The sequence below is a fragment of the Neomonachus schauinslandi genome, chromosome 5 (assembly GCF_002201575.2).
Source record: "Neomonachus schauinslandi chromosome 5, ASM220157v2, whole genome shotgun sequence".
Classification (NCBI taxonomy): Eukaryota; Metazoa; Chordata; class Mammalia; order Carnivora; family Phocidae; genus Neomonachus; species Neomonachus schauinslandi.
The window spans coordinates 15,285,105-15,312,898 of record NC_058407.1 but is presented as its reverse complement, the minus strand read 5'-3'; the positions used below and the strand labels follow the sequence as shown (position 1 = coordinate 15,312,898).

Sequence of the window (27,794 nt, the reverse complement as noted above, 5' to 3'; positions counted from 1 at the left end):
AGCCCTTCGCTGGCACTGAGGAATATTCTTCCCCTCCGTATTTTTTTTGCTCTGCTCTGTCCCTAGAGCCTAGAATCATATCTTGTACATTGTACGTGCTCAAGAAATGTTTGTCAAATGGATACACATAACATTAAAGGCTCAGAATTCTGCTGCCTTACAGAAGACCCAAAAATACTGGCTGATTCAGGCCAGTAGGGTGGCTCACGATGCCATCAGGGCCCCTTGGCTCCTCCAGCTTTCTTCTCTGCCACTTGTGGTGGATAGCTTTCTTTTCCCCATGATGTCCTTGTGGGTACAGGATGTTCAAGCCACCTCTGGCCTCCCTTTCATGTTCTGGGCTGGTAAAAAAGAAAGAAGTGATGGCACAGAGCAGGTGACACTCACATCAAGAAAGCAAATCTTTCCCAGAAACGCCTCGCAGACTTCTGCTTGCATCCCTTAGGCCACCACCGAGCCCACAGCCACCCTCAGCTGCCGGAAAGGTTAGAAAATGTGGTCTTCTAGCAGGACATGTGACTTCCTTGAAGAAAATCGAAGTTCTTTTCTTTTTTTTTTTTTTAAGATTTTTTTTTTTTTAAAGATTTTATTTATTTATATGACAGAGGGAGACAGTGAGAACAGGAACACAAGCAGGGGGAGTGGGAGAGGGAGAAGCAGGCTTCCCGCTGAGCAGGGAGCCCGATGCAGGACTCGATCCCAGGACCCTGGGATCATGACCTGAGCTGAAGGCAGACGCTTAATGACTGAGCCACCCAGGCGCCCATTTTTAAGATTTTTTTTATCTGAGAGAGAGTGCATGCACGAGCAGGGGAGCAGGGGGAGAGGGAGAAGCAGGATCCCCACTGAGCAGGGGGCCTGATGTGGGACTCGATCCCAGGACCCTGAGATCATGACCTGAACTGAAGGCAGACGCTTAACCAACTGAGCCACCCAGGCACCCAGAAATCAAAGTTCTAATGGTAGGAGAAAGGAGAGGTGGATATTGGAGAGGTGACTTACAGCATCTATCGTATCTGGCCTTTGAATTTTTTTTTCTCACCTGGGAGAATTATAAAGGGTGAAACTTGGGAGAACCTCTAAGACTTTGGCAAAGTGCCAAGGGCTGATTTTTACTAAAGGTCAGTCCCAGTGTTCCCTATCGTGTGGCCTCATAGCTCCCTGAACGTCCCTTGATGTTCATCACACTCCTCGTAAGATTTATCTCATTGCCCACCACTGCTTCTCAGTCGTTACACTGCATGCAGCATATGGGCAGATGCTCAGGAACTATTTCTGTATGAATTAATAAAATAAAAGGGAAATGAACTGTGGAGAGTGTATGCACACACACACTTAGGGACATACACATGGGTGTCTAAATGCCTATAATTCCATTTATTGCAGGCTTCCTATATACCATCATATAAATTCAATTCTGGCAACAATCCCAGGAAACCAATACTAACATCTCCATTCTGTGGTGTGGGTTACAGAAGTCTCCAGTTTCCAGGCTCAGTGACTTTAAGGAAGGTGCACCGCCACACACAGCTAATAAATGGTAGAGGTAAGACTTGAGCCCTAGCTTGCCGATTCAAAAGCTTATGTGCTTGGGCGCCTGGGTGGCTCAGTTGGTTGGGCGACTGCCTTCGGCTCAGGTCATGATCCTGGAGTCCCGGGATCGAGTCCCGCATCGGGCTCCCTGCTCGGCAGGGAGCCTGCTTCTCCCTCTGACCCTCCCCCCTCATGTGCTCTCTCTCTCTCATTCTCTCTGTCTCAAATAAATAAATAAAATCTTAAAAAAAAAAAAAAAAAAGCTTATGTGCTCCTGCTCACACTCATTCACTGAGTCATTCAACAGATATGTACTTAAGGCTCTCAGTGTGCCAAGGACTGTTGCAGTAATCATATTTCCTGTGTCGGGAAAAGATTTTTCAAATCAAAAGATGTACATTTTAGCCAGTGAAGGGTAGTACAGAGAGATGAAAATTGATACGCCCTTTTTTTTTTTTTTTTTAATTTGTGTGTTTCCTCTGAAAGTTTCTAGGTGAAGAACTCACCCCAGTGCCTCCGGTGTGACGTGGATGGCTTATTTAAATTTCTCAACAAGTTGCCTCCACATGCATACTATTTGTTTAATGAATTAAAAATGACTTGAGATTGAGGATTAAGGAAGATGTCTTTTTTTTTTTTAAAGATTATTTGAGAGAGCGAGAATGAGAGAGAGAGAGTACATGAGAGGGGGGAGGGTCAGAGGGAGAAGCAGGCTCCTCGCTGAGCAGGGAGCCCGATGCGGGACTCGATCCCAGGACTCCGGGATCATGACCTGAGCCAAAGGCAGTCGCTTAACCAACTGAGCCACCCAGGCGCCCAAGGAAGATGTCTTATTCGTTATTGAGTTTCAACCTTAAACTTGCCTGTGGTTAGGACAATGATGGCCACACCGGGTTCCACAGATTCCTGTTGGATGAAACAGAATTAGTATCAGGCAAGGTTTTGGGCTGTGAGCAAGAGAAACCTGTCCTGAGTGATGTATGCAGGAGAGGGATTCATTGGTGGGATACTGGGAGGGGATAACTTGCAGAGCCAGCTTCTTAGCCCAGGCGGTATTGAAGAAAGGTTAGAAAAAATCCAGCCAAAGTCCTGGCTTCTTAGGCTGATGACACTGGCGCCACCATGACTGGACGCCCCATCTACCATTGCTGGACTCCTGTGTTAGCAAGGCCACTCTGGAGGGACAGACAACCCCAACATCTCAATGGCCTAAATGGTGAAGGTTCATCTCTCTCTCATTCCCATTGTATTTCTACAGTGGTGGGCAGGGTGACTCTGCTCATCAGAGTCATTCAAGGTCCCAAGCCAATGGAGGCCTTGTGCTTCCATGATCCCAGAATCTGGAAAAGAGAAGGATAAGTGCAGCCCGTCAGTTGAACCAGCTCTTAAAGCTTCTTTTTGATGTGGTGTATGCTATTTCCCCTCACTTTTCCTTGACCAAAGCAGGGCATTTGACTATGCCCAATTTTGGGAGGGTGGGGTGTGGGAAATGCAATTCTATGAAGTGCCCATAAGTAAGAATTTTTATATTTATGATCATCTTTGATGACTTCGCAAGCTCCAATGCCACTTCCACCGCGCATGCTAGCTCACTAGCTCTGTGTTTTGTGTGGCTCTTAAAATTCAACATCCTGGGGTGCCTGGCTGGCTCTGTGAGTATCACATGTGACTCTTGATCTCAGGGCTGTAAGTTTGAGCCCCACGTTGGGTGTAGAGGTCACTTAAAAAAAAGTTCAAAATCCTGGTGGAAGCAACCCTCCAGCCAAGGTTAGGTCATGTCCAGTGCTCTGTCAAGAAGGCAAAGGAGGGAGGTCACATGCTAGTCAGTCAGAAGGCCAAAACCAGGGGCGCCTGGGTGGCTCAGTCGTTAAGTGTCTGCCTTCAGCTCAGGTCATGGTCCCAGGGTCCTGGGATCAAGCCCCGCATCGGGCTCCCTGCTCGGCGGGAAGCCTGCTTCTCCCTCTCCCACTCCCCCTGCTCGTGTTCCCTCTTTCACTGTGTCTCTCTCTGTCAAATAAATAAATAAAATCTTTAAAAAAAAAAAAAAAAAGAAGGCCAAAACCATGACAGAATTCTTCCCCATCTTTTTCAGTTGGAATCTGTATTGCTGATCCATTAAGTGGGCTTTTCCCAAGGTGATATGTTTTTTTTTTCTTTTTTTTTAAGGGTGAATGTTCAAAGGTTTTATTATATAGTTCAAACATTTTATTATGTCACCCCAATGTATCATATCACCTCCAAATTTTTTTTTAAATTGAATTTTATTTTATCATGTTATGTTAGTCACCATATAGTACATCATTAGTTCTTGATGTAGTGTTCCATGATTCATTGTTTGTGTATAACACCCAGTGCTCCATTTGATATGTGCCCTCCTTAATACCCATCACCGGGCTAACCTATCCCCCCACCCCCCTCCCCTCTGGAACCCTCAGTTTGTTTCTCAGAGTCCATAGTCTCTCATGGGTCTTCACCCTCTCCAATTTCCCCCCTTCATTTTTCCCTTCCTTCTCCTAATGTCCTCCATGCTATTCCTTATGTTCCACAAATAAGTGAAACCATATGATAATTGACTTTCTCTGCTTGACTTATTTCACTTAGCATAATCTCCTCCAGTCCCATCCATGTTGATGTAAAAGTTGGGTATTCATCCGTTCTGATGGCTGAGTAGTATTCCATTGTATATATGGACCACATCTTCTTTATCCATTCATCTGTTGATGGGCATCTCGGCTCTTTCCACAGTTTGGCTATTGCGGACCTTGCTGCTATGAACATTGGGGTGCATATGGCCCTTCTTTTCACTACATCTGTGTCTTCGGGGTAAATACCCAGTAGTGCAATTGCTGGGGTCATAGGGTAGCTCTATTTTTAATTTTTTGAGGAACCCCAAGGTGATATGTTCTAAAAGAGATTCTCAGATTGGGGCGAAACTCTAAGCTCTTCAAGGAGACAGTGCTAGGTCCTCAAAATATATTTGTTTTTTTAGGGCACCTGGGTGGCTCAGTTGGTTACACGTCTGCCTTGGCTCAGGTCATGATCCCAGGGTCCTGGGTTCGAGCCCCACATCGGGCTCCCTGCTGAGCAGAGAGCCTGCTTCTCCCTCTCCCTCTGCCTGCCGATCCCCCTCCTTGTGTGCACTCTCTCTCTCTGTCAAATAAATAAATAAAATCTTTAGTATATATATATATATATATATATATCCCACTCCCAGTAATCACACCCTTGGGTGTGGGGTGGGTTTATTGACTCACATCTAACAGAACATAGCAAAAGTGATGGCACGTCAATTCTGATATTAGGTTATAAAAAAACTGTGGCTTCCGTCTTTCCTTCTCTTGTGGCTACCTTCTCTTGCCCTTTGGTTCAGAGGAAACCAGCTGTTATTTTGTGAGCTACCCATGTGACAAGGAGCTGACGTCTCCAGCCAATAGTTAGTGAGCACCTGAGGCCACCAGCAGCCACGTGAGTGATCTTGAAAGTGGGTCCTTCCTAAATGAGGCTTGAGATGACTGCAGCCTGTGGGACCCTGAGCTGAGGACCCGCCTTAGCTGGACCTGGATTCCTGACCCACAGAAACTGTGAGGTAATCAGTGTTTGTTGTTTTAAGCCACAGAGCTTTGGGGTAATTCTTTATCAGCAATAGATATCTAGAACATTCTTTTCATTCAATGAATAGCTAATAGCATTATATGAAGCTCTTGGGATACATTGTGAGCATGACAGACCTGACTTCTGCCCTTATGGGTTTAAGTTAATTTAAGCTTGTTTCTATGCTGTGGGAAGAGACAGAGCTTTTAATACGCAAATGTTCATCCTGAGTCTCTATGAGAGGGAGAATGGGCCTGTAACTTTTCAACTTTTTTTTCCCTCAGCATTTCATAGGGCAAATGTTTTATGGAACACACATTGGAAAATTCTCTACTAGCTAAATGAGTAAATGAATTAAAGTTGTAATTTCAAAGGCTTAAGCTCCCCTGCAAAAATTTCAGAGTACACCCCCTTTGTTCATTATAGACTTAATAGCTATTATTCTTTCAGTGGACCCCATGCACACTTTGCTAATTTGCTTAGCAAACATTGACTGATTATCTACTATGTTGTAAGGCACTGCAAACACCAAATTGTTGCTTGGGTGATGGGGTTGCTGTATTTCTAATGAAGTATTTTTGGAAATACGCTAATTGTTTCATTTTGTGAATAATGGTTTCAGCCACAATATTTGGGCAAAGAGCAAAGGAGAGGAAGAGTGGGATTGGCTAATGTTAAAATCAAAGGTCTGCTGAAAACACTAATGTGTATTGAAGCAAGGCATTGTCCTCAAGGAGAGGAGACATAATCGTTATTGAAACAGTGTCTGAAACACTTCATCTGACTGTATTTAAAATGTTTAAAGAACTCTTGGAATAAATAAAGCCCTGTAAAGGTCTTTCAAATTAAAATGAATTCTTGGCATGCCTTTCCCTCAACTACCACTGCTCTCCCCATATAGCCCTCTTCAGAGAAGGCCCGAGAAACAGGGCTTTTGTCTTAACTGTCTAACATGTACCAAGCGTTTCATATTTGGGATGGAAAGCAGTAGGGGAAAAGGGTAGCTCATTTAGGAAACAGATTGAAGTGGCAATCCTATTTTGTCTTGGGTGCACTGCCCCTTAGGAATACACGTGACCTTTCCAGATCTAATGAAGTAGTAAATGTCCCTGGACCAACCTGTCAGCAAACAATGTCCCATTTCTACCCCTGGAAGGTATTTGGGGTCTTCTTTAGAAATAAGGCAGAGCTGGTGTTGGCAAAGGTGCAGAGAAATGAGATGGATTGAGGATTTCAAAGTACAATGTGAAGATATAAGATAAAATATAGGATAATGTTCATCCTCTAGAAAGTAGGGCAGACTTTTTTCACCTAGCAAACTTAAACAGAAGAACTGACTAATTTAACTATTAAAAAATGAAAAAACTTATGCTAGATGGATAAACAAACAGACACGTAAATAAACAAATAAATTTAAAGGGGGAAAATGTCGAGCCATGAAGAATTATTTGCAACACAGAGAAACTGTTATATTTTTATTGTATAAGTTGTTCTTAAAAATTATTAAGAAGAAGATGAACATCTTGGGACCTACCTCACACCACCACCCCCCCAAAAAAGGAAATGATGTACACAGGATATTCTCACAAGCAAATATATAAAAGACAAGTATGTGAAAAAATTCAGCTTCAGGGGTGATCAAATAAATGTTAGACACTCTATTGAGAGGTAATAGTATAAGGTAGATCATGACACAGCCTCTGGATTCGGGCTCCCCAGGTTGCTGATCCCTGGCTGTGGGACCTTGGGCAAGCTGCTGAAACTCTCTTTGCTCAGTTTCCTCATCTGTAAAACGAAGGTTGTAGGGTAATTACAAGGGCGAGGCGAGTTGATGTATGTCATACTCTTGGAATAGTACCTTGCACATTAGGAATGGCAAATAAATGTTAGCTATTATTTCTCTTATTCAACTGATAAATATAGAAATGATACCAGTAGCGGTGTCAATGGTGTGGAGATGTACTCTTGGACACTGCTGGTGGGCACGAAGTGGTACAATCTTCTCCCAGGGAAAGTTAGCGTCCTGCATCAGGCCCTTAGAATGCTGTATTGCCTTGGACCAAATTTCACTGTAGGAATTTTTCCCAAGGAAATAGGTCAAATATACTTAAAAAATAGCTGTCAAGATTTGTTTTTTCAGAGCTATGTACAATTATGCAATACTGGAAAGAACCAAAATGTCCAAAAAGAATAGATTCATTGAACAAATTATTGGACATCCATTCAGTAGAATTCTCTGTAGTCATCAGATGATGTAAGGAAAAACCACTCTAAACGATATTTGGGGGACAACTGAAATATGAATTATATGTAAGATAATGTTAATACATCAGTGCTATTTCTTGGGTGTGCTTTGTAGGAGAATGCAGTATAGATAGTGTGGGATACATGCTGAAATGTCATGATCTTTGCAGCTTACTTTCAAATGGTTCAGGAAGAAAGGGACATTATATCATATAAACACAGGCGCACACACACACACACACACACACACCTTTCACAGAGAGAGAAATAGAGAGAAAGCAAATGTTAGCCATAATGAATCTGGGTAAAGTGTGGATGGAGTGTATATCTATCAACTTTTCTGTTTAAAAAATTTCAAAGTAAAAAGTTGGGAACATGTGGGAAAAACACTTAAGGACAGGAGAAAGTGATATATTTTAATGAAAAAAGTTTACAAATCAATATATACAATATAATCTCATTATCATTATTATTACTTTTAGCTAAAAGATTAGGATGACATAACAGTAGCTGGTATTTATTGGATGGAGCCTTTTTATGTGTCAGTCACTGTGCTAAGTATTTACATGCATTGTTTCATGTAGCTAAAACTCTATAAGGTTATGTGGCATTATGATTTTCCCCACATAAAAAATTAATAGAAACTCAGAGGTTAAAAACTTATCGAAAAACCACAGCCAGCCACTGGTAATCATGGATCTTTATGACCTCAAATCTACACTCTTAGCTACTGCACTTCTGCACAGAGAAAAGACCAGAAGGCTGTTGTAGCTGCTGACAATGATATCAATAGCTAATAATTTTCAATCAGAGCTGTAATGGAAGTAGTGTTTAATATTTCAAAGAAGCAAAGCAAAGAGAAAGGCTAGTTCTATAGGGCAGGACAGGATGAGTGTGGTAGTTCTTACCAAGTGGTAACATTTGAGATGGGCTTTGAAGGATGCATAGGAGTCCAATGGGCAAAAAAAAAAAAAAAGGGCATTCAATACAGAGAGAATAGCATGAATGAAGACACATAGTGTATTTAAGAAATGATTCTTACCCCGGGCGCCTGGGTGGCTCAGTTGGTTAAGCGACTGCCTTCGGCTCAGGTTATGATCCCGGAGTCCTGGGATCGAGTCCCACATCGGGCTCCCGGCTCAGCAGCCTGCTTCTCCCTCTGACCCTATCCCCTCTCATGCTGTTTCTCTCTCTCTCTCTCTCAAATAAATAAAGAAAGAAAGAAAGAAAGAAACGATTCTTAGTTTGTAGAGAGCGTGGAGGCAGGTAACCAGGGTAGATGGTGTGAGTGAGATTGGACAGTCCCACAGGAGGCGTCGAATTATTTTACCAGGTGAGGACAGTGGGAACGAAGAGGGGACAGAATCAAAGCTTCCACTTCTGAATGTTTGTAGCATTATGTTGGGTCACTCCATCATAGATACATGTCTAGAAATAATCTTCTTATCTTCCTGAACTGGTCCTTTGCTTGTTTATGCTCATTTCCATACCTGCCCTTCTCCTGACCTGCTTTGTCTCCTTTGTATCACAGGCACTACCTTTCCTCCAGCTTCTTGCTGGGTTTGGCTAACAGGAGGCACTGGCAGAAGATGGGGTGGGGGATCATGAAGAGCCCAGAGTTTTTCAATCCCTCTCTGTCCACCTCAGGTTGTGTTCCTGGCAGCAGCTGTGTCTCATCCTTGAGCCCAAATCCTGCCAGGCAGCCCCTCCCAACATGGAGCAACCACTCCTGCTCAGCCTCCATTGTGGCTCTAGAGCCTGTCCAACTCAGCCTGGCTTTTGAGTTCTGGTAACACCATTTTCTCCCTGTCCCTCCAGCCCTAGGGTTGGTAGCATCTTCTTGCTGATGCTACTATCCTGGTTGTCTCCTTCCTGTCCGATGTAGCTCCTCAGCTCTGCCATTTCTTCATTTTGAGAGAGAGAGAGAGAGCATGAGAAGGGGTGAGGAAGCAGAGGGAGAGGGAGAAGAAGACTTTCCGCTGAGCAGGGACCTGAGGCGGGGTTCATCCCAGGACCCTGAGATCATGACCTGAGCCGAAGCAGACACACACCCAACTGAGCCACCCAGGTGCCCCTCTCCATTTTCAGGATTCCAAGAAGAGGGATATAGCAATCACTCAAAGATTTGATTGATTCCTAGCCTTGGATCCCAATGATAACATTAACTTCCTTGTGTGGAATCTAAAAGGAGACGAGACACAAGGAAGGGGAAGGAGCTCTAGTTTTGTCTTCCTGGTACTTTGCTTGGGATATGGTGCAATTTCCACCTATTCATTCATTCATTCATTCATTCATTCATTCATTCATTCAGCAAACATGTATTGAGTGCCTAGTAAATGCTGGGCACTTTTTTATGTGATGAGGATATAGCAGTGATCCTTTCCTTTGGAGCTTATATTTTAGTAGAGGACTTTGGTGCAGCAACAAGCCACTGGGAAGAAGGGGCCTGCCCATTTTCCCTAGTCACTGCCTGGAGATCTCCACCAGATAATGTGGTTAGGAGATGGAGCATTTCAGGTGGAAAATAACGACCGCAGTATCATTTGGGGGGTCAGATGCTGTTCTAATGATTTCATTTAATCCTCACAGGCAAACATTGAGGCATGTGGTATTATTGTCCCCAACTGAAGATGAAAAACCAACGCATGGAGAGGCTGAGGGATTTGCTCAAGGTTACATAGCTAGGAGATAGTTGAGCCTGCTTCGAATCTAAGTGGCCTTGCTGCTCAGACACAGTAGATGTGTGGAAAGCACATGATGAAGCACCCAACATGTGTCAATCCAGCCAAAGGAGGCTGGTTCACCTTATGGCTCTTGGGTTAGTTGCTACGCTTGCTGTTTGACTTCTAGGATGCTGAAGGACAAAGGATTATGTTACTACTTTAACTGGTAGGCTTCAGAATAGTAGGCAGAAAACCATTTAATTTTCTTTTGACAATAGCTTTCTGGGCTCTGGTAAAAATGATATGTATTTTGATATGATATGTATTATGTCAGAGTTCAGAAGTACAAAGAAGAAAGTTAAAACTCATGAGAAAAAAGGAGAAAAAGGAGGAAAAAAGAGATAGAACCAGAATAAACCAAACTCCTTAAAAAAGAAAAACCCTCCAGAAATCCAACGAACTATTTATAGCTATTATTTCCATCCTTTCAGGCAAATTTACATACTTATATATATATTTAGCTCTACATAAAGCATTTTACACAAATGGGATCATATTATATATGCAATTCCAAAACCTATTTTCGAAAATTTCTTCACTCACCAATATGATGCGGAACAAAAGATCACCACCATTATTCTTTGCAACTGCTTAGTATTACCTTGTAAGAGTTACTATAATACATTTCATCAAATCTAATTGAAAGACATTTAGACTGTTTCCCAAAGTCCTATGTGAAAACATTACCAAAAGCATCCTGTTTACTTTTGAAAAATTCATAAGAATCACTTCGGGTAATCAGAAGATATGATTTCTGGGAAATCACAAGGAACGCACACTGACATTTTGATATGTATTGGTGAACTGCCCTCCCAAAAGATTGCCTCAATTTATGCCCCACCATGACACACATTCATCAGGACTGAATTTATAAATCTTTGCTAATCTGATAGGCAAGATAATCCCAGGAATTTAATTTCTGGGTTTTTTGTTTGTTTATTAATTTTTTTAAAAAGATTTTTATTTATTTATTCATGAGAGACAGAGAGAGAGAGAGGCAGAGGGAGAAGCAGGCTCCCAAGGAGCAGAGAGCCCGATGCGGGACTCAATCCCAGGACGCTGGGATCATGACCTGAGCTGAAGGCAGACGCTTAACCATCTGAGCCACCCAGGCGCCCTGTTTGTTTATTTTTTAATCTTTAGTATACGTTTACTGTCTACCTGAATTTCTTAGAGGATAACATATATAAGACTTCTGGTTTCAAAGAAGAGACTTATTTATATGCAAAGAGGTCCATCCCAGCATTACTTATACTTGTTAGAAAACAGAAACAACCAGATGAGAAACCAACACACCAATTAAGATATAAACATGTGTAGGAATATTTTGTAGCCACACAAACAGGAATATTTTGGATAAGTATCTAATAGCATATGGAAATGATTATATTATAAAGTTTGAGGAAAGAAATCAAAATGCAAAATAATTTACAGAGTAATTCCAACTGTTAAAATACAAGTTTAGAAGAAAAAAGATGGGAAAAATAATTAGACTAGAAGGAAATACAAGAAATTGTTCATGTGATGATCTCTGTAAGGTGGGATTTGGGATTATTTCAATTTTCTTCATCATACATTTTTGCATACACAGAGTTTTCTAATACAGGGGCTAATTTTTAACATCTGTTTGGTGCATTCACTGTTCCTACTGTTTAGAGGTCATTCACACACAGATGCATAACATTATCATTAAGGACTTATTTTAGTGAACTAAATGGACATATGCTTTGGTTTATCCGTAATACTAAGGAATACGCCCATTAGTACTGACACTGCCTTAGGGGTCAGATCCTGGCTCTCAAGGAGTGTGCCCCTGGAAGGTGGGAGAAGGCATATGCCCAACATCTATAGCATAAGAGAGAAGAGCATGTCTGCTGAGATACAGGAACACCTTCCAGGGGAGGTAGTGTTTCAGCGCATCCTGGAAGAAGTTGGATTTTATATAACAGTTGTCATTCTCCCCACTGACTCTATAAGAAAGAGGCGTTCGTTGTAGAGGATAGGAAAATGTATAATATGACAACAGACATTCCCAGGGTCATTATCACATGTGGAACACTGTGTTCAATCCTTACATGGAAACATCTCACTTAACCCCCAGCAACCCTCTAAAGGTGGCTGTGATTATTTTGTGCATTTCAAAGGCAAAGAAAGGGAGTATAAAAGATTAAATGAATGAACACCGGGTACATGATCGGATAATTGGCAGAAGCAGTCCTGGAATGCAAGTTGACCTGGTGCTACAGAAGAAAATAAATCAGTGCTAAGCTCATTCTTTCAGTCTCCTCCGCCCCCACACCCCCATGCAAGAAGCTTTTCCCGGTCCTCTGCACCCCTGGGTGGTTCTCACTCAAGCATTATCAGCACATAGGTGGTAACTGAAGGCATATGAGTGGGTGAGATCACCCATGCAGAGGAGAAGAAAAAGGGCTCTGGGAACAAAGCCCGAGCAACAGAGATGGAGATACATTCCCAGGTCTGGGCTGAAGGGAGAGCAGGCAGCATGGGGAAAATTTCACAGTGGTAACAATCTTGGAGCTGAACCCTAGAGGATGAGAAGTTTGCCAGGTGGAGAAGACAAAGACAAGTGTCCAGAGCAAAGGGAACAGCATCTGCAAAAGCATATGGGATGCAAGGGATAACCTGGTAACTTGGAAAACCAGCAAGTGATTTTAGTATGGCTAAAGCATAGAGTGTGTGTGTGTGTCTACATGAGTGTGACTATATGTTCAGGAGGTTAGTGTGATGATACATCATCTAGCAAGGAAGGCACACTTCATGTCATTAAAGACCATGTGTTAGTTGGTTTTCCAGACACACACACACACACACACACACACACACACACCCCCTATTGGTTCTGATTCTCTGGAAAAACAGAGAAAACAAATATATAGAGATTTATTATGACGAATTGGCTCATGTGAATTATAGAGGCTGAGAAGGCCCACAGTCTGATGTTTGTGAGCCAGAGACCCAGGAAAGCTAGTGGTATTCAGTCCAAGTCCAAAGACCTGAGAACCAGGGGAGCTGATGGTGTAAATCCCTGTCTGAGGGCTGAAGAAGTTGAGCTATGTCCCAGCTCAATCAGTGAGGTGGGAAAAAACCCAATGAATTCCTCCTTCCTCTACCTTTTCTTCTATTTGGATAGGATGATGCCCAACCACATTGGGGAGGGTGATCTACTTCCCTGAGTCCACAGATTCAAATCCTGATCTCATCTGAAAAGACCCTCAGAGACATATCCAGAAACAATGTTTAAACTGGGCACCTGTGGCCCACTCAAGTTGACACATAAAATTAATCCTCACAATCCCTTATTAAAAGGTTTGGAATTTTACGGAAAGAGAGTCCGGGAATAGAGTGGAGAGATCCCTGAAGGCCAGCTCATCAGTATAAACTTTATTTATCTGGAAGGCAATGAGGAGCCTTTGAATTTTTTTTCAAGAAAAGGAATGATAAGATCAGAACTGGGCTTTTCAAGATCCTGGACTGGATGGTTTGGAGAAGGAAGAGGCAGGGGATAAGGCGAACAGTTGGTAGAATATTATAACAAAGTGAGAGGTGATGAGCACATGTACTCATGGGTACTAGGATGGTAGCTACATAGGGTGGTGGTTTATTGGGGGTGAAGGGGTGGGTGGATTTAGGATGACAGATAAGAGAAACATCAGACAATCTATGGGGTTATCTGGGAAAGTCCATTGTTGAACATTCAAACCAGCAGTTCAGAAACATGTCCTTCCTTCCTTCATCCACCCAATTATAGCAAACGATTTACTGAGTGCCTACTCTCTGACAGGTCTATGCACCAAACCTCTAGTCCAGTGTGCAGTCTAGACACATTCTCATATTGTAACAACCTAGTGTTACAAGAGTCTAGAAATCAACAGCTTCAGAAGGAGGTTGGGCAGGTAAATCACCCAGGTAAGTACTGGGGGATCTGGACTACCTTTCTGTAGGAGGGGACTTCTAAGCTGAAAATTCCTAACCTCAGGCAGAGACATTGTGTGGGAGCTGGGAACCCCCTGGTGAAAAAGGTATGTTCCCCTCCCCACCCACGAGGGTGGAGACAAATAAACAAGACAATGCCACCTGACACAAATGCAGCTAAGTCATGCATATGTTATATCTTTCTTTAGTCAAAAAAGGAAACTCTCCTCCGTGCAAATTTACCCTTTTAAGGCCGAGCTATCTGGAACTAGGGGCACCAAGATGGCAAAGTGAGACCGGAGCCTTCCCCCAGGCGGCACCACCCAGGCCTTTGAAGGATAGGTGCAGGGTCGTCCTCCTGGCTATTGAAAAGAACCTAGTCAATGTGCCCTGGTGGCAGGTGGCTAATGTCCTGAGATTTCAGCCTTCCATTGGTGTCCAGCGCCCTGGCCTCTGGGCTCGCTGGCCTGGTTTCTAACCTTCCCTCCACGCTGAAGAAAACTAGGGCTGAAAGAGGACCACCTTAATTGCTTTGGGGACCCGAAGGTGGGGGAAAGGGGAAGGGATGAAAAAACATGCTTTGCATATTAAAGAAAAAAGGAAAGTGAAATCCGAAACTCGGGGGCAGGAAGCGACCCCAGGCCGACACTTTGTGAACCTTTGGCGGATAGCACACCTGGGTGGGGGGGGGGGGGGTCACCTGCTCGACCTACCACCCTCCCATTCTGGTACCAAAGCCACGAGCCTGAGGAGCAGGGACAGCAGCAGGGAGATAACATCCGCGTCTCTACGTTGCCACCGGCCCCCCCAATCCCCAGGCCGCTGCCCCCCACTTCCTGCAGCCCTGGTCACCTCCGGGGGCGTGTGTGAGGGGCGGGGCTACGTGGAGCTGAGGAATTTTAAAAAAAGGCGAGATAATTAGCATTCTCTGATCCCATTGGCTCTCCGCCGGCCCTGCTTTACATATGCCCGCCCTGCTGGCTGCCTGGGGTTTGCGGGGTTCGGCCGGGTTTGCAGCCGCCGCGGTAGCTGCTGCGCTTCAGTGCCGGGCGGGCGCCTAGCGAGCCCCGGGCGGGGAGCCGGGAGCCCGCAGCCGGGAGCCAGCTGCCAGCAGAGCTGCTGCGGCGGCATCTGAGTCCCTTTCCGTCCTACGAACACGGAGGCCGGCGGCCGGCGGCTTCTGCGCCCAGCAGGGCCCAGGGAGGAGCGGGTCGGACACTTTTTATTTTATTTTGGAAGAAAGGGGCGAGTCCCGGCGTGAGCTTCCCTCCCGGCCTGGCTCGCTCCCCAGTGCGCCCCAGCTCTGGCCCGGGCTCTGGAAGATGACTTCGGGGTCCGCCCGGCGTCTACTAACGGCGGCGGCTCGGGGAGGCAGCCGAAAGTAGTAACACTTAGTGGTAAGCAGCTGGTGGAAAAGTGAGCCGAGGCAGCGCGGCCTCGGCTCTCCCCGCCCGCCGGCGCCCGGTGCTCTCGCTGCTCCTTCCCCTCGGCTCCGCGGCGGCCGCAGCATGAAGTGGCGCAGCGATGGCCAGGAGAGGTAAGAAGCCTGTGGTGCGGACGCTGGAGGATCTGACGCTGGACTCGGGTTATGGTGGCGCGGCGGACTCAGTGCGCTCCTCCAACTTGTCCCTGTGCTGTTCCGACTCGCACCCGGCGTCCCCGTATGGCGGGAGCTGCTGGCCGCCTCTAGCTGACTCCATGCACAGCCGGCACAACAGCTTTGACACCGTCAACACTGCCCTGGTGGAAGACTCCGAGGGGCTGGACTGCGCCGGCCAGCACTGTTTGCGGCTGCTGCCGGACCTCGACGAGGTCCCCTGGACCCTCCAGGAGCTGGAGGCGCTGCTGCTGCGCTCGCGGGATCCCCGGGCAGGCCCGGCGGCCCCCGGCGGCCTGCCCAAAGACGCGCTGGCCAAGCTGTCGACGCTGGTGAGCCGGGCGCTGGTACGCATCGCCAAGGAGGCGCAGCGCCTGAGCCTGCGCTTCGCTAAGTGCACCAAGTACGAGATCCAGAGCGCCATGGAGATAGTGCTGTCCTGGGGCCTGGCGGCGCACTGCACGGCGGCCGCGCTGGCCGCGCTGTCCCTCTACAACATGAGCAGTGCCGGCGGCGACCGCCTGGGCCGCGGCAAGTCAGCACGCTGCGGCCTCACCTTCTCTGTGGGCCGCGTGTACCGCTGGATGGTGGACAGCCGCGTGGCGCTGCGCATCCACGAACACGCCGCCATCTACCTGACAGCCTGCATGGAGAGCCTCTTCCGGGACATCTACTCGCGGGTCGTGGCCTCCGGGCTGCCCCGGAGCTGCAGCGGCCCTGGCCCGGGCTCCAGCTCGGGCCCAGGCCCGGGCTCCGGCCCCGGCACGGCCCCCGCGGCGGATAAGGAGCGGGAGGCACCCGGAGGGGGAGCGGCGAGCGGCGGCGCCTGCAGCGCAGCCAGCAGCGCCAGCGGGGGCAGCAGCTGTTGCGCCCCGCCGGCCGCCGCCGCCGCCGCCGCCGCAGCCCCACCGGCCGCCGTCGCCAACCACCACCATCACCACCACCACGCACTCCACGAGGCGCCCAGGTTCACCGTGGAGACGCTGGAGCACACGGTCAACAACGACTCCGAGATCTGGGGGCTCCTGCAGCCCTACCAGCACCTCATCTGCGGGAAGAATGCCAGCGGTAAGTGGCCGCGCTGATGCCGCCGCCTCCCACCCCACCTGGCCAACTCCGGTTGATAGTTTGCCTCGCGCGCTCCCTGCCGCGTCGTTCCGGCCACCCACCGCTGTCCCAAGCCTCCTAGGGGGCCTCGGGGTAGGAGGCGGCCCAAAACTCGCCTGCTCACTCGCGCGCTGGGAATCCGCGTATACTTCACGCGGCTCCTCAGGTTCCCAAGTCCGGGAACGCACCGTGCGGCCCCTAGTGTGGGGCGGGGCGGCGGCGGCCGCCCGCAGACTGTGGGAAGAACCCATCGCCGTTTGCGGACTCAGGCTTTATCATTTGCCCCTAGTACGTGTTTCTGCCAGAGCCCTGTGTTTGGTTTGGTTTGGTTTTTTGACCTTGAAGATGCCAAATTCTCTGGCGCACGAGTTCGGCTCCCTGGAATTCCGGAGGAGGTGCATTCCTCCCTCCACCGCCCAGTTTGGTACTTGCCGGCCCCGGGACACTGTCCTGGCGCGGGTGTACTGGAGGCCCCGCGGCCGTCAAGGCAGAACGTTTGAGAGCTCGCTTGGCTCAGTGGGGGAGAGGTGTGTGTGGTGAGAGGGTGGAGCCGGAAGACTTACAGGTCCCAAGTTTTCCCGGGGCAGTTTTTGAAGGCCAGAGCGCACAGCTAGTGGGTGCTGCGCTATGGACACCCCTTCTCCCCATTTCCGACCTCCCAGCTCTTGCCTCTCGGTTCCCGGTGGGAGGGAGCTGCAGCTGTCACCAATTTGCTTAAGGAGCGCCCCTAGGGACCCGGGCAAGATGGGAGTGGGGCGGGGTTCTGGAGGGGGCTGTCAGTTTAGGGCGTAGCTTCCAGCAGGTTCTGTCATCCCCTCCCACACCCCCCTGTTTCGGAGGCGGGAGCTGGGTGGGTTTGAACCTGCAGTTCTGGCGGCGGAGGGGGTGGGGCCGGGGGGGCTCTTGTTTTTGAGAACTCGAGCTGGCGGTCCTGCCTGTCTGCGAAAGCCCGAGCTAGACACTTCAAAGCTTCAGTTTTCCACAGGAAATGGTAGAAGCGTAACTGGAGACTCTAGAAGCGAAATAAAACTTTGCTACATATTCGGCGGTTTGGCCGGAGATTGCGTGGTTGGAGCTGAAATGCAGTCTTTCTGGGTAGATTTCATTCATGTTGCTGCCTGTCGGTTTCCCGGGGGCTGAAAGAGACATGCAGCGGGCGCGGCCGGGCCTCTGGGGGTGCCAAGTGTGTGCATGTGAATGTGTGCTTGTTTGTGAGAGACTGTGAGCCTGTGCGTGTGCGCAGGAGAGAGCAAGCGCGCGGGGCTCCAGCAAAAGCTCTCGGGAAACTGACCCTCCAGCTCTCCCTTTCACCTGGTTTTGATCATCGTTGGGGGAGGAGAAGGAAGGAGCAAAGTGGGCGTGGTGGTGGGGGAGGGGCAGGATCGCGACGTCCGCGTTGCTCTGGAGACTCTTGAGGATCTCTTTGCCAGAGACCTTCCCCCTCTGCAGCCAGTCGAGGGCGCAGAGCCTCAAACACACGTGAGATCCTGACCGAGGTGGAAACGTCTAGGAGAAAGCATTGGTCTTTATATGAGCTTCTTCAGAAGGGGGAGGATTCACCTGAAAAACCCAGGAGCTTTGGACTGGATTGCTCTCTGTTCGGAGCCCTACCCCCACAAAAAGCATAGGAGGGCTTAATTTTCTTCCCACCAGGTGCGCCGCACCTCCTCTGTTCTTACCTCTCCTGTTACAACCGTCCTTTACTTCTTACTGGCCCCCAAACCCTTATCCGCCTGCTGGGACTGGACCCTGCTTTTACTAAGCTCTCACAGTGTTTCCTTCCAAGGAAGGAGCATTCCCCGTAGAGGGCACCAGTGTGGGAATCTGGGCATCCTGCTCCACCTGTTTCTTTGCCATTCTCTTGAATTTATGTCTTTGGTTGACTCTCCTTCTTGGGCCTCAGTCTCCTCATCTGTAAATCAAGGGCCTCCTATAACTCTGTATTAGTAGCCTCTAGGTTTTTTAAAATTGGTTTTACTTTTATGATCCTTAACATCTTTTAAAGACAGTTTTTGTGTTTATCCTTTTTGGAGTAAGTATAATTTAAGGAAGGAGAGACCACAGAGTTGGTTTTGGGCAGGGTGAATGTGTGGTGGTTGGGATTTGCTGCCATCCTAATGGTTCCCACACCATAGAGCTTTAACTCCTCGGTTTCAGGGCCCTTCGGCCATCTCTTAGTATGAGAGATGCTGTCATTTCATTGTGATCTCTCTATCTCCTTCCCTTGAGCTTGTTTAAAATGGCAGGTCATTTATGCGAAGAGTAAGGAATGAGCAATTAATTTCTTAGGTATCTGAAACATATATTAAATATCAAACCTGTTAAACTATTTTGCATGGCTGTCTTTCTGATCTGCAAGCCTTATTAAGGAGTCCATGCCTTACGTGATCGATTTTTTTTTTCCCTTTAACTCAGCAGTCTCACCCATTTGTGAATTCGTTTATTCATCGATATTTATTGAGCAGTTAGTAAATTTAAGGACCCGGCAGCTACCGTGGTCCAGAGGTAATAACCTCCAACATGCCTCCACCACTACTCTGTATGTTGACCCATTTGATCTTCAGCATTCCCTTGGAAAGCTACTACTATTATCCCCATTATACAGAGGAGGAACTGAGGCACAGGGAACTTAAGTGTTTTGCTCTTTATTGGCAGATGAATTCCTTGCCTTTAGGCCATCAGCTTGCCCTTCATTACCTACCCAGTTGAACAGAGACCCTTTACAGCCTGACCTTCTGTCCCAGTTCATACACTTTCTGTTCCTTTCGAACTGCACTGGGCTGTACTAGATTTTACATTTTTATAACCTCTGCCCAAGTCTAAGAGAGAGCCTGGTACACAGCTGGAGCTTACTAGATGCCTGTTCAGTTGCTCAAGCTGTTGTGTACTATCATACAGTGATGTCCCGAAAGAAGCTATTGAGTTTTGAGTTTCTTGAATCATCTTTTCAAATCCTTCTACCTTGATCGCCCCCTTCTTACTGCCATCTCTACACCTGTCCACCCTTCTAAATTTGCTGCTGCTAGATGCCACGCCCAAGGAATTAGGAAACTAATCATGCGGGACTCAGTTCAGAAAACAGAAGATAACCAGCTGTAAGCAAGGGCTTGGTGGCTCTCAAAAATAGTAGGACTGGGTTTAGGGCATTGTACTTTGCAGGGGGCAGGGGACTGTTTTACTCTTCAGAGGGCTTTTTTCTTATGTTGATTTTGAGCTGTTTTGAAGAGCTGGGATAAGAGCTAAGAGACCCCAGTGGATGTTGGGTTTCTGTGGGGTTTTAAAATTTGGCTTGATTGATTTTGCGAAAGCTACATAAGGGGCAGGCAGAAGCGCTTCGGCAAGCCGTTTGTATGTGTGAGTCATTTTACCTCAGTGGCTTCAGAGCTGGCCAGTTCTCATCCCTGGAGACTTGGTCCAGAATGATCTTTCCCACACCTCTGTGAGGCCTTCCTTGATGCAGCCCCTTCCCCAGCCCCCATACCTGTGCCATACACAGCCCTTTCCCCCTCCCTTGGGAATCCCGACCCTGACCTTGCTTTAAGTGACTCCCCATCACACTGTGGCCCCTCCAGTGCAAGCTTATGTCCTATTCATCTTTGTCTCTCCTTTCATATCACTCAGCACGGCACCTAGCACCTAGCAGATGCCGGGTACTCTTTGTTGAAGGAATATAAGTGGCCCATTAAATCTTTGGGATTTAAAATTCACCCACCAACATCTGTCATCAACCTCTGTAAAGGCCTCTGAAATCAGACCTCCTGGATTTGAATTTCAAGGCTGTCATGTTATAGCTGTGTGTTCTTGGGCATGTTACCTAACTTCTCTGAGCCCAGTTTCTTCAGCTATAAAATAGAGGTAATAATTAGGATTAAGTGAGATTATGTGTATAAGGTTGTTATAGTCTGCTGCCTGACACACGATGGGGGCCAAAATGGTGGTGGTAGTTGTGATAATCCAGGCGTAATGGTATCTCACATTTCTGTCTCATCCAGATTAACTCACCTCCATGTGTTCAGTATGGATGGAGCCACAAGGGTACAGAATTTTACTTGGATGGATCCCTTTTCCCGATATTCCCAAAGTCAAATAATTCAGGGGGCTCATCTCAGGGATTGACTCCATGGGCTCAGCCCTCACTGCCAAGGTCACAAAAAGATTGCTTGGGTCAAAGGAAAGTAGCTCATTTTATTTGCTGTATTTTTTATTAAAGGCATCCTTAGTGAAGGGGCACTAGGGAACTTTCCAGGGTGATAGGGTTCAGAGGTACATGCATTTTTCAAAATGCATTGATTGCATTGTAAACTTAAGATGTGTGCATTTTGCTGTATTTTAAAATGTACCGCAGTAAAAAAAGACATTAAAAACAAAGCCCATAGGCATCCTTGAATGAAATTCAGTTTTAAATGCAGAAAGAGTGTGAAGGGAAGACTGGAAGAGGCAGTGTGGTGTGATGAAAGGGATAAGGACTTTACACTGGAAAAGATTCAGCCTCATATTTCAGCTCCGCTGCTTTCCAGCAAGTGACTTAATTTTGCTGAATTTGGTTTTCTCATCTGCGCAGTGAGGATTGCCAAAACAAAACAAAAAGGCATAAAAAAGGGAAGAAAATCCAAATCTACCCCCATACGTGATTAGAGAATCGATTAAATCAGATCAAGTATGTGAAAACACCTGTCACATAGTAGGCACTCAATTATAATGCCTTCCTTAAAGCACTGATTATTCAGGCTGGTGATTTTGAATAGTCTCATTCAGGGATCCCAAATCACTTTATAAACATTAATTAACATGAGCCCTAGCCCCTGGCAGCACTGGTGGGTAGGACGGTTTTCAGGTCTTTTGCTTCACTGTTGCCTCCTTAGAGTCTGAGCTGCACTAAATGCTTACTCAGCAGTTTTCCGGTCCCCTAGCTGGCCCTGCTGTTCCACAGTGTGGTGTTGCTGGGCTGGACAAAAATGTCACAGAAGAAGAATAGGGAAGAAGAATAGGAAAACTATGTCAGGAGTCAGCCACGGCAGTGTCTGTGCTCAGAGAGCACGTTTTTAATTAACTGGCTGCATGTAAATTAAAACTTGGAATTTGGGTCAGTGGAGGGTTATTTGGTTTTCTATGCAGACTTGCCAGTTCAGTGCTGGGGCATTTGCAAGTAGGATGATTCATGGAACAGAAAAGAAAAATAACAGCAAAATAAAACAATGAGGGATCAATCTAGAGACCTGAGGTCAGGTATGGCATGCTGATTGCTTTCGAATAGGGGGGAAGGCCTCTAATTCTGGACCTATTATTATTTGTGACCTTGAGCCAAACTCACCTGTGAAATAGGTCTGATTATCATCTACTGAAAGGTAAATATAAAAAAATCATTGACTTTGAAGTCGGACACACCCACAACTTGCAGTTTTCCTATCTGTAAAATGGGTGTTATAATAATAGCTACACTTGTATAGTGCTTATTATACGCCGGGCATTGTTTCTCCATATTATAATCATTACAATTACGTTAGCTGTTTTAAAAGCCAACCCCTAAATCTTAGGATTTGAACATAATAGAAGGTTGTTTCTTACTCACTGAAGTGTGATTGGGAGAGGAGTGAGGTGGGGGGCAGCAAGAGGGTCATTTAGGTACCAAGACTATTGGATTTGGCTTTCTTTATCATCAGTATGTGGCCTTCAGGACAGTCATCCAGCCAATAGGTAGAGGAAGGAGGAGAGAGTAGAAGATCTTAGGAAAGCCTGGAAGGGATGGATCTCCATCACTTGTGCCCATAATATCCTTGGCCAGATGTGTCGTGGGCTCCCTGGCCACCAAATATCTGTGTGTCCTTCTTCTCTCACACAAAACATGTTCCCCCTTACCCAAGGGAGGAAACTAACTTTCTATGCAATCAGCTGCTTCCAGGGGAAAGTTCAGGAGCTCGGGGTGAAGCTCGGTCCTATCCATTGGATTATGTGTGGCTTTTCGTCGTCCCGGGAGCCCTGAGCCAACAAAGAAATGTTATCTGCCACTCTGCGTCCATATGCCATCTCGGAGCAGGGAAGGATAGCCACAGGAAAACTCCTACTGGGAAAAAGCACAGTCGTGGAAGACATACACAAGGTGCTGACCCTTAGTTGTTAGGAAACCTGGGCAGGCAGGCACTGTGTGGCTTGTGTGCCCTGGAAACGGGTGACGTTCCTTGCTTGAACAATTTCCTGGTTTATTGTTCTCCAAGCTCCTGGCTTTGCCTTGTGGGAGGATTGTCTTTGTCCATTTTTCTTATTGGCCACTCCTGGAGTGGTTCTTGAGGAATATGACCAACCCGGAGGCTCTAAATCTTTTGTAACCTAGTTCCCGCCCTTGAACTTTGAGGGGCCCCAGGATTGTGTTGATGCCGTAACAGTAAAAGACTTTTAAAATGCAGGGTTACAGATTTTGCCAGTGTAGCTCTCTTGACAACCTAGTAGGATTTTCATCTACAATGTCTAGTGTGCCAATAGCCACACCCATTGTCCTTTCCTAGAGCTAATTATCAAGCCTGGATGATTTCTTCACTTTCTTAACTGGAGACCTTTCCTTATCTCTCTATTTAATAATGACAGCTACCTTGGGGCCATCAGGCTTAGGCAGGAAGCTTCTACCCTTAATCTGATCATTTCTTTCACTTAAAAGTCTTCTCAATCTTGACTTTTATGTTTGGGGTCTAGAAATAGTTGTCCTTCTCAGTTCTCCACAATTCTTTCCCAATTTCACTTGCAAACTGGCTATAGTTCCCACAAGCTCTGTTATTCCTGTTATTTATTTTTTTTCAAACCTCTTTCTCTAGAGGCTACAGGCTCAGTTGGCCCAATTTGGTCCTCTAAGTTATCTGAGGCGACAGTCCAACCAAACATTTTACTGCTTTTCCCAGGCTCTACTCTCTGACTTCTAAGCCAGGGCCACGTAGGTAAGCACCCCACTTCTGGTACCAATTTCTTCGGTGGTTAGGGTGATACTGGCTGTTGCATCAGATAAACCCTAAGATCTTAGTGGCCAAACACAATAAAAGTGGTCTTCTGATTGGTGGCAGGGCAGGGAGGCGCTTTGTTCCGCGGACCTTGATGGAGGTTCTGCCATCTGGAACACTCAACTCTGGGGAACTTCCCTGCTGGGCGACAACAGGAGTGTGGAAGACTGTGTAGGAAGTTTTTAGAGGACAGTCTAGACGTGAGTATATCAGCTCTTTCCACAGTCCAGTGACCGGAACTCAAGTCACATGGCCTCAGCTAGAAACAGGGGGCTGGGAATTATGGTCTCTACAAGGGCAGCCCCTCCCAACTGTAATTCTAGATTAGAAAGTGGAGGAACAGAAAGTTTAAAGAATTTGAGTAAGGTGACACAGCTAACAAGTGGTTGGGCAGTCTGGCTCTGGACCCCCTTGTAGGATATTTGTGAAGATTAAAATAATATAAAGGAAATAATATAGTGTATACAAAGTGTTTTTCCCAGTGTCTCATGTTAAGTGCATACTTAATACCTATCATCCTTTATGTGTATTATCATTGTCATTGTCATCCTGTTCTGGAAGTGGGGTGCTATATGGATTCATAGTGAATCAGTATGAAGCTCTCAGGCATGGGTAAAATATGAATCCCAAAGAGTGGGTGCCCCAGGCAAATTGTATTATGCACCTGTCTTTTCGCCTCGGCCATCCCCTGCATTTTACCTGCTGAGGGGCTGACACTTGCTGGGCCAGGTACTGTACTCGTAAGCCTTCCATATGTAATACTTGATTCAGTCTTCACACCGTTCCTGTGAAATGGGTGTTTCTTATTCCCATTTTACGGGGGAGGAAACTGAGGCTCAGACAGGTTTAGCGGCTGATTGAGTTGCCATAGATACTAAGGGGTAGAATTGGAGTTTGGGCTTCAGAACCTGTGCTCTGAAGGGCTACAGCACCATGGTGAACTCTGGCTCAGATGAGCTTCGGAGGGGATCCCAGAAGGACTCCAGTGCAGCCTGAGGGGTGTGTGGAGTGAGGCGCTCAGCTTGCCTGGGTGCGGTTCTCCTGGTCGAGGATCGTCCTTTGTATAACATGTGGTCACAGCTCTTTTCTTAGCTCCTGCTGGCTTTCCCCGTCCTGGCTGCCCTGTGAGGTCACCGTGTAGCCTCCTTAGCCGAGGCCCCGGGGCAGTGGCTGGCTTTGTGGTCTCCGAGGGACGGCTCTGTCCATACTTTGCCTAGCTGGGCAGGCTCAGTGCCAGAAGGTGCGTAGCCTTCTCACTAGAACTGAATACAGAAATCTGCGGCACGGTGGAGAATTTGTCCCGGTCCACCCGGAATCCCAGAGCTGGTGTTTTCCCAGACTTCAGAGTTGGTGGACCAAGGTGTCAACTCTGATGACCTTGGGAAAGCCAGCGAACCTTCTGAGACTCAGTTTCCTTATCTGTTAAGTGAGGGTAATGGTTGTACTTCCTCATGGGGTCCTTAGGAGGATGAGTTGGTTCGTGTAAAAATCCCTGGAGTGTGTAGTATTGGACATACTGTAAATACTTAATGTCTGCTGGCAATTATTATTATTATTATCAAATGTTTAAGGAGTGCAAAAGACCTGAACCCTACTTCATATGGAGTGAAAGGCTCCAAATAGTCTCCCAGTAACCAGACTTCAGGCTTTGGCCACTTACTAGCTGTGTGATATTGGGCAAGTTACCTAACCTCTCTGTGACTCAGTCTTCCCCTTTGTTAAGTGAAAGTAATAATACAACCTAATTCTTAGAGCTGTAGGGAAGTGTCTGGCATGTAGAAATTGTTTGATAAATGTTGCTTAATAAGTGAATTTTATTATATTCATTGCAACTTTTACTGCAGGCATGGTGTTAGATGTTAAGCAACACAGTCCCTGCCTTCATGGAGCTTGCGGGCCTATAGTGAACTTAGGTTTTTCATCAAATAATCATGTAGATGTAAGTTTACAACTGTGATGGTTGCTACAAAGGAGAGATACACAGGGCTGGAAGAGCCTTTTCTGAGGCTCTTGATGCAGTCAGGAGTAAGAGAAGGCTTCGACCAGGAAGTGAGGCTTGAGTGAAGTCGAAGAGTGGCCCATTTGGTTGAAAAGGTAGCAGAGTACTCCGTGAATGCAAACAGAATGTGCAAAGGGCCTGTGGCAGAAGGGAGCCTGGTGAGAAGAAGAACAGCCAGTGTGGCTGGATTGGTAGAACAAAGTGAGGGGAGCTGGGTAGAGGTAGGACCGAGCCATCTGCCAGAGTAAGGAGTCTCTCTTTTCCCGAGGACACTGGAAAGGCTTTGAAAGGTTTTTAAGGAGGGAAATGCTAGGATCAGATTTGTGTTCCAAGAAGCTCATGCAGGCTGCAGTACCAAGAACAGACAGAAAGGAAGGGAAGGATGAATGTCAGAAGGCCAGTTAGGTATTGTTATCACCCCAACCCTACACAAGAAGAATCTGAGGCTATGAGACATTTTGCAACTTGCCCAGAGTCCCTGAGCAATAAATGGCAGAGTGGGGATTTGAGCTCAAGTCTAAGGGACTTCAATTCTCCCTTCCTCCCACACGTGCAGTGCCCCATCCCTGGGGAGCACTTGGTTCAACTCTCACACCTTTACAGGTGGGGAAACTGAGGCTCAGAGTGAGACACTTCTTGCTCAATGTCACAGGGTCACATGGCAGAGCAGGAACCAGTACCTAGGTTTCTGGATTCTTTTTTTTTTTTTTTTAAAGATTTTATTTATTTGACAGAGAGAGCACAAGCAGAGGGAGAGAGAGGGAGAAGCAGGCTCCCTGCTGAGCAAGGAGTCCGATGCGGGACTCAATCCCAGGACCCTGGGATCATGACCCGGGCCGAAGGCAGCTGCTTAACTGACTGAGCCACCCAGGCGTCCCTAGGTTTCTGGATTCTTAGCCCATCTCTTGTCTGCCGTGATGCATTGTCTCTTCCAAACCAGATCACTCCTTGGGGGCAGCGAGGGCTGAGAGACTGTGTTGTCAACAGCAGTTTTGGAGATGAATTTACAACCAGGCCGTAACATCTCTGGTTTTCACTGTACAGATCACAGTCAAAGAAATGCTAGTGCGGGAGCGTGGGGGAGGTCCCCATTAGCTTGTGGCTGCGCCAGTGAAAGCAATTACTGCAAAGATCAGGTGTGTTCAGTGCGGAATCATATGAGCAGTTCCCCAGTGCATTAGCATCCGAAAGCAAATCAGAGAGGCTGCTTGGATTTCACTGGGGATTTTGGGTGGCATGTGTCATTGTTTCGTCCTGATCCCAGAGTGCACAGCACCACCCATAAGTCAGGATGTGTGTGCATGAGAGCAGGCAGACACAGATCACCTCTCTCGATGGCCCCAGAGAATTTCAAGTACTGGGGAGCAGATCCAGCTTTTCCTTTCCTCCATCCTCCTGCCTCCGCCCCTTGCAGCCTTATCTTTGCTGACGTTGAGGGTCCTGGACTCACCGCTCTGGGCACCACCGGACATGAGTCCTGCTCTCATGAAGCTTGCAGGCCTGAGATGTGTTTAGTTGACTCACAAATAATCCCCCGAATGTAAAACTGTGCCCATGGCGGGAGGTCCTTAGGAGAGGTTCACGGCGCCATAGGACAAAGCCACCTCGGGTGGTGGGGCGCAGTCTGGGGAGGCCCAGCTGCCCCTCTTGGGTGCCCCCAGCGCTGGCTGTAGCCAGCACCAGGACACAAGACATTCAGGGGCCCCGGGGGTGGGATTGGGGGTTAAGATTCCCCATTCTCCTTCCCACACTGGAGCTGTGTCATCAGGGCGGGAAGGGAACAGAGCCGGGACTCTCATCTCTCTCTCTGTTCTGAATTTTGTGTGTGCCCCTGTCTCTTGGGAAACCTGCCCCCCCCCCCCCCCCCATTCCGCAGCTGCCGTTCTCAGGGCCAGATGCTGTTTCTGCTTCCAACCACCGAGGCACCACCACCACCCACACGTGGCCACCCCCTGCTTCCTTCCCCCTCTCAACCTTCTCCACTCCTTCCCACCTGGCCCTGCTGCCATTGTGGACCCTCCTGCTGCTCCAAGTTTCCCTCTGTCTAGGTGTGAGAGCTGTGGAGGAGAGAACAGACCAGGAGC

General features: G+C 47.2%; 1 protein-coding gene across 3 annotated transcripts in view; it reads left to right on the top strand.

Annotated features, from left to right (window-relative positions):
- Nucleotides 1-15,227: 15,227 nt before the first annotated feature.
- BTBD11 (BTB domain containing 11) overlaps nt 15,228-27,794 on the top strand; it is a 303,252-nt gene continuing 290,685 nt past the window's right edge. For all 3 annotated transcript variants that reach the window (XM_021687380.2, XM_021687381.2, XM_021687379.2), the window contains exon 1: nt 15,228-16,689. In XM_021687380.2, coding sequence (XP_021543055.1) covers nt 15,549-16,689 — 1,141 coding nt within the window. In that variant the 5' untranslated portion in view covers nt 15,228-15,548. The remainder of the gene's footprint in view (nt 16,690-27,794) is intronic.